Source organism: Micromys minutus (genome assembly GCF_963924665.1).
Source record: "Micromys minutus genome assembly, chromosome: 30".
Lineage (NCBI taxonomy): Eukaryota > Metazoa > Chordata > Mammalia > Rodentia > Muridae > Micromys > Micromys minutus.
The window spans coordinates 24,103,284-24,119,508 of NC_137965.1; the positions used below are offsets into that span (position 1 = coordinate 24,103,284).

The following is a 16,225-nucleotide window of genomic DNA, read 5'->3' on the forward strand; positions in this document are numbered from 1 at the left end:
CACACACACACACACACACACACACTGTTAACTCAGAATTTATCCTAGGTTAACTTCTAAATGTTAAAAAAGCCAGTTCTTTAAAGTTTAGCTCTAGTGGCCACATATCAAATAGTAGTCTCCTATTTTCTGTTTATGTAGCTTGAGGAGAAAACCTGTTTATAAATACTGCCCATTCTTGGTGAACAGAAGACTGTTTTCTGACTTCCTTGTCTTCCTTCTTTATATGAAACAAGGATGATAAAGATGCACCTCCACAGAAACTGTAGATATGAAGTTGAACTTTAGCTTATTTTTTTTCTTGCTGCTATTTTGTTTTGAGAATAGATATCACTGCATAAGCCCAAACTCAGATCCTCTGGGGTTTACAGGTGCGGACCATAGTACCCAGCGTAAGAGTTAGTCATCATTTAGCAAGTGTTCATCAGCATCTCTTACAGAGCAAGCACTGACCAGAGACACTGCCATAGACCCTAGCCAACTCTTGGTCCAGGAATGGTTTTTTTTGCTGTGAAGTTATTTGTGATAATAATGTTTGCACTAAATTTTTATTTCTAATCATTAGTTCTCCAGTTTTCTTATTATTAAAGGGATAAATATTTTAATTATCAATTAACAGTTAATAAAATATTAACAATTTATTCACCAGTTTCCTAATACTTATCCCAGTTTCTAGTATCAATTATTAATATTAAATAATAGTATTTAAGTATTAATATTATTAGTATTAAGTACTAATATCATTAACAACAATGCATTATTCATAGAACTGTTAACCTGTCAGAATTGGCAGATTATCTTGGCAACCTTTTTGTAAGAATTAGTGGGTAGTGGCAAGGATGTGTCTCAGGGTAGCAGTTTACCCTGTAGTCTTAAGACATGTTTTTGCATTAGGGTAGGATGGATTTGGGGTGACTCATGGGATAAGTGAGGCAGGTTTTATCTTGTTAGGAGCAGCTGAGTTCCATGAGGTTGTTGGACTGCCTACCCTTAGGCCTTCCAGCAACCCAGATGCCACCATTGATCCGAGGCTTGCCTCTGTTGCCTCTTTCTGCTTGTTCTCGATCCATAACTTTACAAAAGTAATGGTGCCAGTGGCACTTTATTCTTGGCTCTAGTCTTGCCTTCTTGCACAATAAGATTGGTTTCCGACGTGCCTGTATCCTATCTCTAGATTGCAAGATGCAGCTTTCAGAATTCAGCCCATGCCACCAAAAAAAAAAAAATTTCTCCTCCTCCTGTGCCCCTTACATGGCAGCTGACTCTACCTCTGCCCCAGCCCATGCCCCCTAGTTTCCAAGATGTACTTGTATTCATTTGAGCTTTAAAGTCTTTTATGACCCAATTCACTCTTCAGAAGCTACTGCCCTGCCCATATTCCTGCCTTGGCTGCTTCACTGCCCTTTTCCTGCTGTGTTTACCAGTTGAGTTGTAAAAGCTGGTCATTGTACACCTAGTGATAACTGTGTTTAGACCTGTAGTTTATATTACATTTCTTTCTTCATAACAAATCTTTAATTTCCAACAATTACTCCATACCTAATGTGTGAGCCTTAATCCTCTGTCACACAGAGCCAGCATGAGTTTGCTTTCTGGCCAGTATTTCCTGTCACATTATCTATATTTCTGCATCATCAAAAACACTTCTTTTTTATTAAGTGACATTCTGGGCCATCAGCGAGATACTCCCTGGGACTGTTTGTCCCTCAAAAGCCTGTCTTGGCTGTGTCCTCTAACCACATATAAATGGGTCATGTTGTTCCCTGGGCAACAAATACTCACAGGAATGAGCTTCTATATTAGGTGAGACACATGAAATTTGTTTCCAGAGATTCCAGTGGCTCTACTAATTAACCAAAACACTGCTAGGCCTCCCCTCATGGGCTACACTGCTGTCTTGATCTTTGTACAGGAAATGCTCAAGCATAAGAGTTTAAGTCTCCAAAGTGTAGAAGGGTTGAATCAAGAGCTGTCTTAAGTACCTCAAGCCTGATTAGAGTATTAGCCCTTAAAAAATGAATTCAAATGTGTCCTGGATCTCTTAGTCTTTCTGCCCGGCACTGGGCCCCAGTCTTTTATGATTAGAGATTAGAATTAATATTTCTTTAAAAAAAACTGCTAAGAGGAATTACTGTGTGCTGTTGTAGGTGTTCCTTTTTAAAAATATTTGTTGCCACTGTTAGAGGGGTCATTGTTTTCTAAAGAACTCTGATGCTACACATAGAGCTTTTTTCTTAGACAGGAATAGCTGGTTCTTTGCAGATCTAGGCTTTAAACCCAGATCTTTCAAAGACATCTTTAGTAATAATCTAATTCTTTCAAGGTTTTTGTTTGTTTGTTTGTTTGTTTTTTACTTTTATCTTAAAATTGCAGCTAAATTTTAGGAAAAAAAATTACCTATACTGGAAAAGGATTTTTAAAAATGCTTTAGACTCTAGCAGACTTCAGATGTTAAAAAGGAAAGCCTGTCATGATCCCCATTTTACATGGCTGATAATTTAATAACAATAGTGTCCTAGTATATTTTTGTGAAAGTTATAAACATACCAACCCCAACCTACAGTATTTGTTGGTCCTAAAAGCACCTTTTAGGAATACAGCCTGGTTCAGTCTTAGCTGCTGGCCTTGGTTAGATCAGAGATACCAGATGCTCGGTTTCACTGCATTAGGCAGCTTGTCACTGGGCTACAGAACAGTGAGACTGATGTTGAAGATGCCCTTCCTCTGTTATTGGATGCTTGTAAGCCTTACAGTGCCCTATCTTGAGTTGTACTTTTGAAGAAATTAAGAAACTCCCTCCCTCTCCAACTAATGCTCATGGAAAGGGGAAGAAAGGTAAAATATTTTAAAGAAACAAAACAAAATATAGTAAGAAACACAATTTACTAAACAAGAGGAAAATGTTTCAGTTATAATAGTTCTAGTTAATTTATCTTTTTTAAAATAATAAACTGTGAACTAAATACACACAGAAGACCTCTTGATGACCATGTAAAACCCTATTTTTAGAGAAAATGTCTCCTGCTGTATTTGTGAACCTGGAACTATACTTATGAGCATCATGATTGAACTAGTTAGCTAAAGCATTGTGCAGTGAGTGTTTCTCCTGCTGAATAACAGGAAGAGCTCAACTGTGGAGAACGGCAAGTGTAGCTTTGGTTTTGCCCTTAAGTTGCCTTCTCTCAGCATTCGATGGTTTCTGAGCTTTTTGATTTTGTTGTTCTTGTGGGGGCTCTGCTTCTTCTGGTTTTTCGTAACCACCATGCCTTTTTATTTTGACATTGACTCTTCTAGGGTGTGCACAGGTGGCTGCATCACCTCATTGAAGTTCTCAGGGAAGACTTTTGCTTCCCTGTCTCTTTGTGTCTTGGTTTTTCATTAGCAGTATATATGCCTGCTACAAAATCCATCATAAATCCCAACCTCTGTTTGGACTTGCACCTACCTTAAACAACAACAACAAACAAAAACTTAACTTTGATTCTCTTTTTGAGAAGACAGTTTTTCTGGGATGTTTTATTATATACTGACATCAATAAACCAAACAGCACAAGCTAATTTACTCTTTTCTACTGGATATAGTAGAGTTAAATTTTTTTAAATTTTATATGTTTGAATATTTTCCCTGCATACATATCTGTGCCTGGTGTCCAAGGAGGCTGGAAGAGGGGATCAGATTTCTTGAGACTGAAGTTATAGATGATTTTGGAAATCAAACTTGGACCCTTTATAAGAGCTGCTGGGCTCTTAACTGCTGAAATTCACTCCAGCCCTAGAGCTAATATTTTGTTCCATTAAAAACAAGGAATAAAACTTTAGATTTTTTTTTTTTTTTTGGTGTGTGTGTTTTTTAAATCATACAATCTAAATTGAGAAGTTTAAATAGTTTTTCTATAAACAATGTGTAGGCAAACGTGATTTTATGGAACTTGAACTGGATCTCACAGGAATCTCTTTATTATAAATAATTTCTGCATTAGCTGAAGGTCGGCAGTATAATTTGGAGATTTGAATTATGGAGAGTTTGCACACAGTGACAGATCACAGTGCTTCTGTAGGTTTTCCCCTCAGCACAGATCTGTGCAGCATTTCAGTGTCACCACTGTCTGACAAAATGCAGACATAGCTGTAGATCAGGGCGCTGAAGGAGCCACAGCAAACAAGCGACATGTCACTGGCATTTGAATGTGGCTGTTACTGTTGGACACTGGGAAGGGAAGGTGTTGGGTCTTTTGTTGTTTCAGAAAGGTAGAACTTAATGACCAGAAATAGAGAAACATCAGCTGACAGATTTGGGACCAGCATATGCACTTTTATACTAGCTGTCACCTAAAGCAAAGCATCCTATGTAGGGGAGTTAGCAGTGCCCCCCATATGATAGTCAGAAATGAGGCAGGATGAGTCTGAACTCTTACCTGCAAGTCTGAGGTCGTGTCAGGTTAGGTGGAGACTCCCAGAGTCTAAGGTTGACATATGGAGGGAACAGAATTGCTAGAAGAGGAGAAGCCCTAGACTTTTACTCCACTCCCATGCAGGGTAGGCTGTTCCTAACAGCTCCCAACCAAGACTGGATTCAGGATAGGCAGCCTTGTGCTTATGTGCAAGTCCCACCCACATTCTCAGGAGAGAGAGGATAACAATTCAGGGTGGTCATCACATTTTGTGGTTCTTAAAGTGGAACCTATTGCTGATTTGTAGGAGGTAGCTAACATTTAGTTTAGCAAAAGAAAAAATGGTCCTTGATTAATGCATGAATGTATAGAATAACTGGTTTCATTGAGTCGTGTTTATTGGAAGAATAACACTGAGACAAAGCTTTTGGCTAACTTACTTTGAAATGGTAAGAGCTAGCTAGTTAATATATGAGCTTTCCCAACCTCCAACAGTGATCTAGCCTGGTGTTTTCTACTTGACTTTCTGTGTCTGTGTGTGTGTGTGTGTGTGTGTGTGTGTGTGTGTTTGTCTGCTTGTCTCAGGATGTGCTTTTTCGTTTCTGTGCTGGTGGGGTTGACCGGGTGAAAGTTAAATTCTATTTATTGTTAGTTACAGGATGAGGAGCGCAGGCGCCAGCAACAGTTGGAAGAGATGCGGAAACGAGAAGCTGAAGATCGAGTAAGACAAGAGGAAGATGGACGTCATCAGGAGGAGGAGCGAGTAAAGAGGGATGCTGAAGAAAAGGTTATGGTCCTCTAAAGGCCGCTAGTTTTTACCAAAATAGCCTGAACACAAATGATTGGCTAGGGCAAAGGGCGCTAGAAATTATTTGTATCTAGGATGCATAAGACAGAACAGGGCTGCATCTTCCAACTTTTGCTATTGGACCAAAAACTCTAGCCCCATCTGGCCTGCCTACCTCTCTTCTGGACTGTCTTCAGGCTCCCTTGCCTTCTGAGCTGGTCTCCCTCAAATTCTTGTCCCTGAGGAAGGGATATGGGGTATGATACTGTGCTGGTTTTCCCAGGCAGGGTTCAGGTGGCTTTTATGGAGATGGTACAGTTATTGTGAGAATTGAGTGTGAGTTCTGTGGGAGGCAATAGTAACATGGAAGGCAATCGGTTCTCATTAGCCATTTTAAATAGATTATCTACTAAAATTACTTAACTCTGATTGATGGTAAAGAGTGTAGATGACATGTAAAAAACACACAAAATTAATAATGGAACCCAACAAACATTCTGGTTATTTCTATATGTGGATCTTAACTCAGATACTTTCCGTAGTTGAATTTTAAAAACAGCTGATTTTGACATTCCCCAAAGCAGGAACTTAAGGTGTAGTTCTAGGATCTCTCTGCATCTGTGTCTGAAGCTGAGGTTCTCCTGGGTATGGAGGCTGCTGCCCTGAGTCCAGGTCTGCTCTGCCCTATCCCAGAGATTATGATGCTGTGTGGTTTTAGAGAAGCTATTTTTCTTAGTTACTTTCCTTCCATGAAGGTAGAAGCTCGTCACTACTGATGGGGAAAAGTTTAGTTTTTATTAATAGATATTTCCCTGATCGTCCCAGTGAACTACACCCCATTAGAGTTAAAAAAATTTTTTACAGAAGTTCTTTTTAATGAAAGCAATGGTTTGGTCAGAAGACAATCTAAGATTAGGATTGATAAGTGTCTCATTTAAATGAACGTAGAGTGGATGGTGTGAGGAGACACAAGTGCATCTGAAGCAGTGACTCTGTTACAGCAGAGTCGTTCTGGAGATTTTGAGTTTTTTAGGATCAGCTTACCCACGAGTCTTTAATGTGTATAATGTAAGTGGGAAGTGATAATCTCTGCAGGAAGTCAGGAAGTACGGAGCATAGGAGCCATGTAGTTTTAAAGTTATGGTGATCTTGCTTTGCTGTTTATTCTGAGAGTCCTCAGGCTGCAGAGGGAGGTGCTTTCCCAGGTCAGGGCTGGCCAGCTACCGGGAGGAAGCAGCTTGGTCATGGCATCAGAGTTCTATGTCCAGGGAGAAGCCAGCTGAGCTTTCTGTGCTGAGAAACTCTTGGTTATTTAATTTTGCCAGTATGTGTTCTCGTAACATAATTATGTCATATACCTTTGTGTTTTAGTAACTGTTTCTATAATTGAGTAGTCAATGTAAAAAAAAAAAAAAAAACTGAAATACTATTTTTACTACAGAATGTCCAGAAATAATGGGTTTGATCTGTTGTGGAACATGTGCATTCATTTTCTGGATAAAGTTACTGTGGTCATTTAATTGTATCTCTTCTTGGTGTAACTGAAGAAGGTTCATTTGGTCTCTTCCTACAGTGTTATCCAAGCAACTGTTCTTCATGTAATTTTAAATTTCTTGCAAGTGCCACTTAAAAGCCACAGAAGTCTTCTTAGTTTAATTACCCAACCTAACATAGTATTGATTTTGTAGTCAAGAAGATAAAAATTCTTTCCTATAGGATTTTCCAACATAAAACAAGAAGTAAAGCAGAAATTGGGGCTAGGGTAATGAGTGGGGCTGGCCGTTAGTCTTCCCCTTTCTCTCTCAGAATATGAAGCAGGGAACATTGTCTGTTCTCTCTGTGTGTGCTTTTGTAGCTCTAGAGGGACCAGGGAAAGAGGGACGCATAGTAGGGACAAAGAAACAATGCCAGCATGGTCTATGGTGTCAGTTCTCTGTGGGTGGATGGATTCCAACCTGGCTGCACTTGAACATTTGCTTAAGTCAAGGCAGGTTGTTTTGTTTCCTCTTTCGTCCCTTTTCAAATTTACTTCCTTCTTGTGCTCTAAAACTCTTGTCTATCCTTAAAACCGTGTTGTTGCCTTTTTAAATGTAAAAAGAATTTCAATACTGTCATCTGTAGTTTGCCTGGATGAAATGTACAGTGTGTGTCAGAATATATCTGCTAATACTATTAATGCTCGGCTCTCATTTTCTGTTCTTCAGAGAGTTTGTTAAGATTGAAATATACATTTACTGTGGAAAGCATATTTGTTAGATTGTGGCTTTGGGAAAATGAGTGATATTTCTTACTGTTTATTGTTTCCTCTTGAAACACAGCAGAAACAGGTAAGTTAATATCCTGTCTAAACAGAAAAGGAGAGAAAAAGTTCCAGGAAAAGAGGAGTAATAAAGAATGTAGATGATCCTATGTCTGATTGTGCAAATGAAAGGTCCTAAGATTTGACTTATCCCATGCTTCTGAGCAGTTCTTGTCAGTGTGGGGCAGTGTGGGTGTTCTCATATGTCCTGAGAGGAGCTTCTGCTGGAGTGTGGTAATGGATGTGATGATCATGGTACCTGTCATTCCCTGTGAAGGCACAAAGGGTCCACTGATTTTCCCCTGACCCTTGACCTTTTGCACTCTTGTCTATTCCCGCCTGCAGAGGCGACAGGAAGAAGGGTATTACAGCCGCCTAGAAGCTGAGAGGCGCAGACAGCATGAAGAGGCAGCACGCAGGTTGCTGGAGCCCGAAGAGCCCGGGCTGAGCCGACCTCCACTTCCACAGGACTACAAGCCCCCATCCCCATCCTCAGCACCCACTGCCCCTCCTCCCCCACCTCAACGAAATGCTTCCTACCTCAAAACACAGGTCCTCTCCCCAGACTCGCTGTTCACTGCCAAGTTTGTTGCATATGATGATGATGAGGAGGAAGAGAACTACGGCCCAGCAGGTCAGGATAAGTACCCCAGCACAAGGAAGTCTCATGGGTACCTTCCTCATGACACCCTTAAGCCGCAGCAGCCCCCCTGCCAGCCACGTCCAGCCTCGGATGGCATATCTCTCTGCAAATCATTCCAGCCACCCTTGGCCAAAGCCAACAGTACTGCTTGCAAAGCAGGCCAGCCCCTACCCCCGCTAGACAAACCAAGCCTGTACCGTCCTGGCCACTGGAAAGGTCGAGGTAAAAGAGGAAATGGTGAATCAGACCTCTCTGTCCTTGATGATTGAGCCTGGAATCTCTGTACCCCTGCCACTTGGCAAGGTACATGGAGACCATGCCTGCCTTGTGATCTCACCATGTGATTTCCCTCTGCCTCTGATGGTGGTGTTTGTGCTAATTCTCTCAATTTAGCCTTTCCTCTCCAATTTCTTTTATAGTTAAAGGTATTTCATCTCATTAATCCACTGACAACAGTCAGTCCTCCAAATTATTTGAAGTACTGTTGGTCTTGGCTTTTTTTGTATACCTATAAAAGTGATTCTTACCTTTGGTCAAACAAGTGCCTTCTCAAACATGATCTGTAAAGTCAGATTGCCAGGTACCAGCTGCATTTTTAATTTACTTCATTTTAGTGAGTAGAACATGTTTTGTTCCTGAGGCCCGTGTGGTGACTCAAACCCCTTGTAGAAGCCTGGTGGGGTATTGTGACATGCAGTGCGGTAGCTGACCGTAAGGCTTTCCTGCCTGACACAGCAAGCCTAGTTGCTCATCTTCCTCTGTCCCTCTCACTGCTCCATTCCATTTCATTATCCTGCTCTCTGCACCTTCTACACTAGTGTCCAGACCTTTATGGGATTGCCACTTCCAGTAGTTAAACCCTTCTGACTGACTCTTTTCATCTGTTTTGGAGAATTGGTATGCAATATTATTCAATCATTCTGAAAGCCCAAATCTAACCTTTTTATAAAATTTCTGTTATAAATGTTGAGAATTTGGTGCTCTTTCAAGGCATTTATTGATGGGATAGCAATACATTTTGAAGCATATTGCTATTGATTGTATATCAGATTTATAGTTGGACTATATATTTTATGAATGTCAGGACAAACTGGATAGTCTCATTATAGTTAGGAACCAAACCTGTGGACTTCAGTGCCCACTCACACCACCAGCCCGTACTCCACTTCATATATGCAGCAGTGCTGTGCCTTGTCCAGTCCATCTTTTCTGTGTGCTGTGTCTGCCCTTTCTCTGATGAAGCATGCTAATGCAGGTGGGACTTGGCCTCTTCCAAGGGTTCACATGAAACAGACTTTATGCATTGGAAATGACGACTAAATTTTGGTGATAGGATGTCTTTAAATGATGTGCTTGTTTTACTAAAGCTTTTGGGAAATAAATTTTGGTTATAAATGGAAATTTATATATATATATATATTTGTGATATATAAATATATGTATGTGTGTGTGACATATATAGTCAGCTCCAAGTTTTAATGTTCTAGCAAGCTTCAACTACTCTGAAAGATTTGCCTGTGGAAGAAGCTGGTGTCATTCTCAGCAAAGCACAAAATTACAAAGAACTGTCCTTAATTACAGACAAAATGAACACACAGTTGGGAATTGAGGCCAGCTGTGCAAATCCCATGTTAGATCTCATGTAGAGTGTCAGGAGATTGAAGACAGTCTTTGCTAAGGTGACACCCTCTGAGATGACTTGGGAAGCCTAAACTTCTGGTGCTTGTTCTTGCAGTTTGAAGGACACTAGACTCTGTCCAAATGCATCCAAAAAATCCTATTCATAGGCTCTTTATATGAACGAATATTTGTTCTCATTTCTCTTGTATAAAAAGAGTGAAGTTTTATCATCTCAAAACCTAGTGATAATTTTGTGGCCTGTTTAATCCAATCTTGTCCATGTTTGCCAAATATTTCCAGTCTTTTGTACATTATAAGCTGTTTTTTCAGAGATGAATATGATTTCATGAGTTTTTTGTCTGCATGTATGTATAAGTCACCAGAAACTTGAGATAGTTGTAATTTGGGAACCTACCCTTGGGCTTCTGCAAGAGCAACAAGTACTCTTAACTGTTGAGCCCCTTCCTGTATTTCGCGATGCTTCAGTGGCTACAGGAACAGCACTGAAGTGTTCTCTAGAGCACCACTGCAGACTTGGGTACGTGCTGCAGCTTTATTTGCATCATCTCCTAACTCCTGAAGTCTTGGCACATGTTGGCCAACTGGTGGACATCAAGCTCAGCTGTGGTTTCCTGGTTAAGACAGATGTCCATGCCCAGGGCCCTTACTCTTTGTTTTTTAAGTCTTCTGTGGGTCTGTCTTTGAATTTGTGGGGTTTGAGCCTTGTTTTTGAGTTAGGAGTTTTATTATTTTTATTAATTTAAAAAAAATATTTATTTATTTATTTTATGTATGCAAGTACATTGTTGCGGTCTTTAGACTCAGCACAAGAGGGCATCTGATCCTGTTACAGATGATTGTGAGCCACCATGTGGATGCTGAGATTTGAACTCAGAACCTCTGGAAGAGCAGTCAGTGCTCTTAACCACTGAGCCATCTCTCCAGCCCCTGATTTGATTGACTTTTTTTTTTTTTTTTTTAAGGATACATTATAGCTTTTCCATTCTAAGTTATTGAACATAGTGATTGGATTATCGAGGCATCTTAGTGAATTTTATATTAATGAATCTTTGAGCATATAAAGAGCCTTTGATTTCTTGGCTTTTTTTCTTCAATAATGAAAGGAATCTTGTTTTTCTGCAGACACTATAACATGAGTAACATTTAAGAGTAATTAAATACCTTAACTTGGATTTTTTTTCCCCCTATGGAAAGGACCAAACTCTTACTCAGGATCTGCTGGCACAGCTGCTGGACCCTATGATGCTCATCGGGACACAAGAGAAAAACGCACTAGAAGGTAGTAGGGCTGGGCTGGGTCTAAGCTGTGCCGGCTTATTCTCATGTTCCTGTCATTGCTGCATGGTATCAGACTTTATCAGGATTTGGGTAGTTTGTAATTATACAAAATCACTTTAGAATGGAGTTTGTCTGTATCTCTCTGTCCTTCCCTCCTTTCCCCCCATCCTCTGTAGTCTAGAACTTACTGTGTATCCAGGCTGGCCTCAAACGTTGGATAGGCCCCATTCTTCAGTGTCCCTAGTACTTTGACATTAGGCGTGAGTCTCACCTGTACATATGGGCTTTTTTTTAAAGTTGATGTTGCTAACGTGGGTCTGTTTGAGGTGGTACTGGACATGCTGTAAGAGTAAAATGTTAGAGGCATGAAGGCCAGGCCTGCCAGTGCAGGCTTCTTCTTATCACAGGCTGATCCTCTCCTTGGTTTAGCTACACGTTTTGGTCATCTTACATGTCCTCTGCTTTTGTAACATTGAATTATGTTAATCAGTGCTGGTCTGACTCTCAGTGTTAAACTGGAGAAGGTTTGTGGAAATGCCTTAGTTTTAAACTACCTTCATAGTTAAACTTGCTTAGGTGGAAAGAGTTGCCTGCTTACTGAAATTGAACTCTTTGACTTTATTGTTTTCTTTCTTTCTTTTTAGCGTGGGTGGGTGGCATCAGGGAAATAAACATATGTGTGTATGTGGGTGCATTTGGAGGCCTGAGATTGACAGGAATTATCCTCAAATTACTCTACCCAACTCCTTGAAAGAGGGTCTTTAGACGGTGACATTGGCTGCCATGTTTTTCTAGTGTTTATGTGATCTCTGGTTAATTACTGAGCCATCTCTACTCCCCTTATTCAGTTTTGAAGGTCACTGTCAAGAGAATATTTTGCCCCCTTTCTACATGGAATTATTTATTGGTTTATTACTCTTGATTTTTTTTTTTAAGTTGTAATTGTAACTGTTAGGTTGGTTATAGGCCTATGCCATTTGTTCCCACCCCTTTTTTTGAACTTACATTTAGTTGTCTGAGCACCAGTTGGCTTTTAAAGTTCTGTTCAGACCATAATGTAGGTCTGAAAAATATGTAAAATTACTGCATTAATGCAAACAATGAACAAGTCCCACTGAATTGTTACAATTTTTATGATAGTTCACTTAGGCTACTTACTTGTGTTGTGGTGCATAATCTTTTGTCTTTTCCTCTTGGCCAGCCAAGATGCAGACTTACCTGGCAGTTCTGGAGCCCCTGAAAACCTGACATTTAAAGAGCGTCAGCGCCTCTTTTCACAAGGACAAGATGTGTCTGACAAAGTGAAAGCTTCTCGAAAATTAACGGAGCTTGAGAATGAACTGAACACCAAGTGAGAAGAGAGAGGACCCCTGTACTCAAGCAGGTCTGCCCTTGGCAGTGGATTTATGTATTTGTGTGTGTGCCTGAAGAGGAAGGAACAATTCTTCTAAGGGATGTTTAATTTCTGTTTCTGAATGGTTGCGAATTAGAGATGTTCCTATTCCAAGGAACTTTGTTTTACTTTACCAAGAAAAATCCTGCCTAGTTCATAGTGATCTGACTCACGTGAAGTTACCCGCTTTTGTTAGCCTTTTTGGGGGAGTCTTGGATCCATAGGGCAAAATGAAGGGCTGTAAAGATGGCAGGGTGATTCCTCTGTGCCATCTCCTCCCATTGTCATTCCAAGGGTAATAGGCCAAGAAATTATCTTTCCTTTCTTTCTCTGAGCAGTTCAGAGCAGTACTGAGTTAGAGTGGACCCTGTCTGCAGGAGACAGGGCTCTCAGCCCAGGGCAAATGCTGCCTTTTCATTCTATCATATTTGTATGAGGTGGTTAGATGGCATTTCTTATGTAAGGTGCACAACACATCATTCTTGACAAATAAATGTGAGCCTCCTGATCAATTCTAAATGTTTGAGATTGAATATCAAATTAATAATTTAAATCTGAAAATGCTCAAGAAATTTTTGAGGATTTAATTCTATGGATTTTATTTTTATAAATAACAGATCATCTTTAGAATAATCACTGGTGGAAATTAAAGATGACAGTTTGCTAGAAATTTACCTAGTATTTCAGAGGCTCCAAAGTATCTCAAGCTCTCTAACTACACAGCATTCATGTAGGTAGGAGCAAAGACATCTGAGAAAATTGGGAGCTCATGGGTGGCAGACAAACATAGCTGTCTCAGAAATTGTAAGTTTAGTAAAGAGACTTTAGACACACTGTCAGGAAAGAAAGGAATGTGTTCCTGTGCCTCCTGTAACTTAAGTCCTATAAGATCACTTCTGGCAAAGGAATCTGCATCTCTTTCCCAGCATAGTAGAGTTACTTAATTTTGGTTTCTGAATTTTTCCTTGTCCTTTCTCAGCTGAGTTGTGGGAGACAGACCTCAGTTTGCTTATTTAGTGTGAAAGCTGACTTTATGATTTCAAGTACATTTTCTGTTTGAGAATCCCCTAATGTGGGTCCAGATGATCTTTCTGTACCATACTCTTCTCTTACAAATCTGTGCATCAGGAAAATATGCACACTTTCAAATAGAACAGAGATATTTACAACCTGAAAAAAAAACTTTTAATAAGAGCTGTATGTTGACATACAACTGTAAATATTTTTTTATGTTTATCCAGTTTCCTAAGTAAAAATGAGTCTGCTGTTTCTTTTGTAAGAGAATAGAAGGGCCCTGAGAGTTGAAGGATTTGCACACTTGTCTTGCCTAGGAAGTGTATTCTCCTTGTGTCTGGAGCACACTGGCAGCCTTTGGGTGACATGATCATACCTCCCAAAGAAGAGCAGGTACCTGCTGTGGCTAGTACATGTGAAGACAGATCCACTCAAGAACCTGCAAACATCTGAAAACTCTGCATGTGTGTTTGTGAGACCCGTAGTGAAGTAGACTTTGCCATCCCTGGACAGTGAGGTCAGATGTGAATAGGTGTGGTAAGAGCACGTGGAACAGTGTGCATTACTATGGGGGAAACACCCAAAACTGCTGTTGTTTTCAATTTCTACTGTATTTCAGTTGCAGCCTATTTTTAATAAACTTTGTATCTATTTAAGTGTATTTTCTATTGTTTTCAAATGCTGACAAAGTTTATATGTGTAATGCTAGCATGAGTCTTTCCCATTTCCATCTGCCACCCCTTCATTAAACTGCTGAGTCATTCTTTCCTTTGTCCCTTGGTTGTTTTTGTTTTTGTTTCTTCTTTCCTCAACGCCCCCCACCCCCATGTCTATGGTAAGGTACTCTTTGATGACTCAACTAGACTAAGGGGCATTTATACTAGAGTCCCTTATGAGGGCTTTGTCACCTCTGTCTCCATGGCTGCCCCTTATGCATTCAGCATCCCAAATGACTGCTGGGACCATGTCTGCTTTCAGTGCCCCATCTTGGTCCCTGGATTATCAAACCCCACTTACTGATGAGTACATTGTATAAAGGGTGACCTGGTCATACATGTTTCAAGTGTAAGAACCCAGGCATTTTGATGTAATGAAGGTATGTTTTACTATCATGGCACCAGGCACACTGACCAGTTCCAGAGCTGGAAGGGTCAGTGAGATGCTGTTCCTTCACCCTCATGCCTACTGTGCTTTAGCAGGGGGCAGGGCAGCATCCAGATCTCAGGGCTTGGTGAATGCAATGAAGGAGTTAGGAGTTGCTAGTCAAAAGATACAAAGTTTCAGATGAACAGGGGATGACTCTGAATAATGTTATATGGACAAGTATTGCACTAAGTGTCTTATAAAATTCAAAGGAATTTTAATGAAGGAAAGTCATGTTTGAGAGTTAAAGAAAATTGTGGGGAACTTTTTTGTAATAATCAGAAGTTATGTATAGTGTTTGTGTTTTTCCATATTTTAATTTGTTGTGGTTTTTGCTCTGTAGAGGCATCCTTTTGAAACCAAGACTTGGTGCTAACCCAGGACCATATCTATTCCTCTGCACCCCTCCCTGTTAGTGAGATTGTGGCTCTAACCTACTGTGTGCTCTGGTCTGTTTACAACTTCAATTTCTCACAAATCTTACACAAGACTTTCCCAGTGAATTCCCCTGTAATAAAATAATTTCACACACAAATATTTATGAATTTGTATCTAAGTGATACAATTAGAGTGTCAGGTAATTGTGTTTGTATATGAAAGTTTTCAATCTGTTTATTCAGAGAACTGGGAGGTAAGTGCCAGTCTTGATATTGCCTTAAGGTTTACACCCAGTACTGCCCCTTCTCACCCAATGATCCCAGGCAATCCCATACAGGGCTGGTTTGGGGACCAGAAGACAGAAGCTGACCACAGGTGTGTATAACTATTAGCAGTTAGAGAGATGAATACAGGACCTTTGGGGTTTTAATTGAAGGACCCTACAAGATATTATCGGCATGGCAGGCACGCTATAGATGGTAGAGGGGAAGAGGAAGGGCCTCCACCATGGGAAGACAGGATCCTGTGTGGGATGAGAAAGAGATGCCTCCAGGTGAGCTGGGTATTCAAGGCCACAGTAAGGTCACTGTATTCTACAAGCACTACGGGAACCCTGAAAGCAGGAACAATGTCCCGTGTTGCATGAGCAGTAAGTTAGCCTGTAAAAAGCTGTTGTGTGTACACATAGCGGGCATGTGTAAGAGTTGCCAGTGAAAGATGCCCCCACCCAGGTCTTAGCCTTGCCATTCAGTCTTCAGCCCTTCAGAAACAGGTAAATGCAAGGGAACCTTAGGTTACTGCAGGGCTTTTAGGAAATAGGTTGCGGCAGCTTTAGAATCAAATGAGGGTGAGTGTGAAGGGAGCCCTGGAAGTTTGAAATCACCCCTCTCCACTTGTAGGGATATGGGGAACTTAGGAGAACTGGGAAGGCTTGGTAGCTCTGTATTGTCTCATCTTGAATTCCCTCAGGATGGAGACCAACTCCAATCTGCTGTTTTCAGGATCTTAGAGCAGGCAGTAGACCTGTTCTCTCCTAATAGCCCTTAAGGCTCCTTCTCCAACTCCTGTTTGGGGCATCTCGAACCTCTTATCTACTGCTTCAACACAACAGGGTCTCCTGACTTGGCCCCTCCCTCAGCTCTGCTGAATATCTGCAGATTGAACAAGTTTTGGGAGTACAGCTGTTAACCACCTGTAATTGTGTACTCCTAGTTGTTGTCCTCTTAGAGCACACAGCAGAACAAAGAGATCGATAAAG

At 40.6% G+C, this 16,225-nt stretch overlaps 1 protein-coding gene across 13 annotated transcripts in view; it reads left to right on the forward strand.

The window, feature by feature from the left end:
* Nucleotides 1-14,210, forward strand: part of AFDN (afadin, adherens junction formation factor) — a gene marked incomplete at its 3' end in the record, with an annotated part of 127,361 nt that extends 113,151 nt beyond the window's left edge. For 10 of the 13 annotated variants that reach the window (XM_080941699.1, XM_080941707.1, XM_080941706.1 and 7 more), the window contains 4 exons: nucleotides 5,044-5,178; nucleotides 7,823-8,111; nucleotides 10,956-11,040; nucleotides 12,241-14,210. In XM_080941699.1, coding sequence (XP_080797825.1) covers nucleotides 5,044-5,178; nucleotides 7,823-8,111; nucleotides 10,956-11,040; nucleotides 12,241-12,394 — 663 coding nt within the window. Of the gene's footprint in view, nucleotides 1-5,043; nucleotides 5,194-7,822; nucleotides 8,112-10,955; nucleotides 11,041-12,240 lie in introns of those variants that run through there. The other 3 variants (XM_080941708.1, XM_080941711.1, XM_080941702.1) reach the window with 2 other exon arrangements.
* Nucleotides 14,211-16,225: the final 2,015 nt, after the last annotated feature.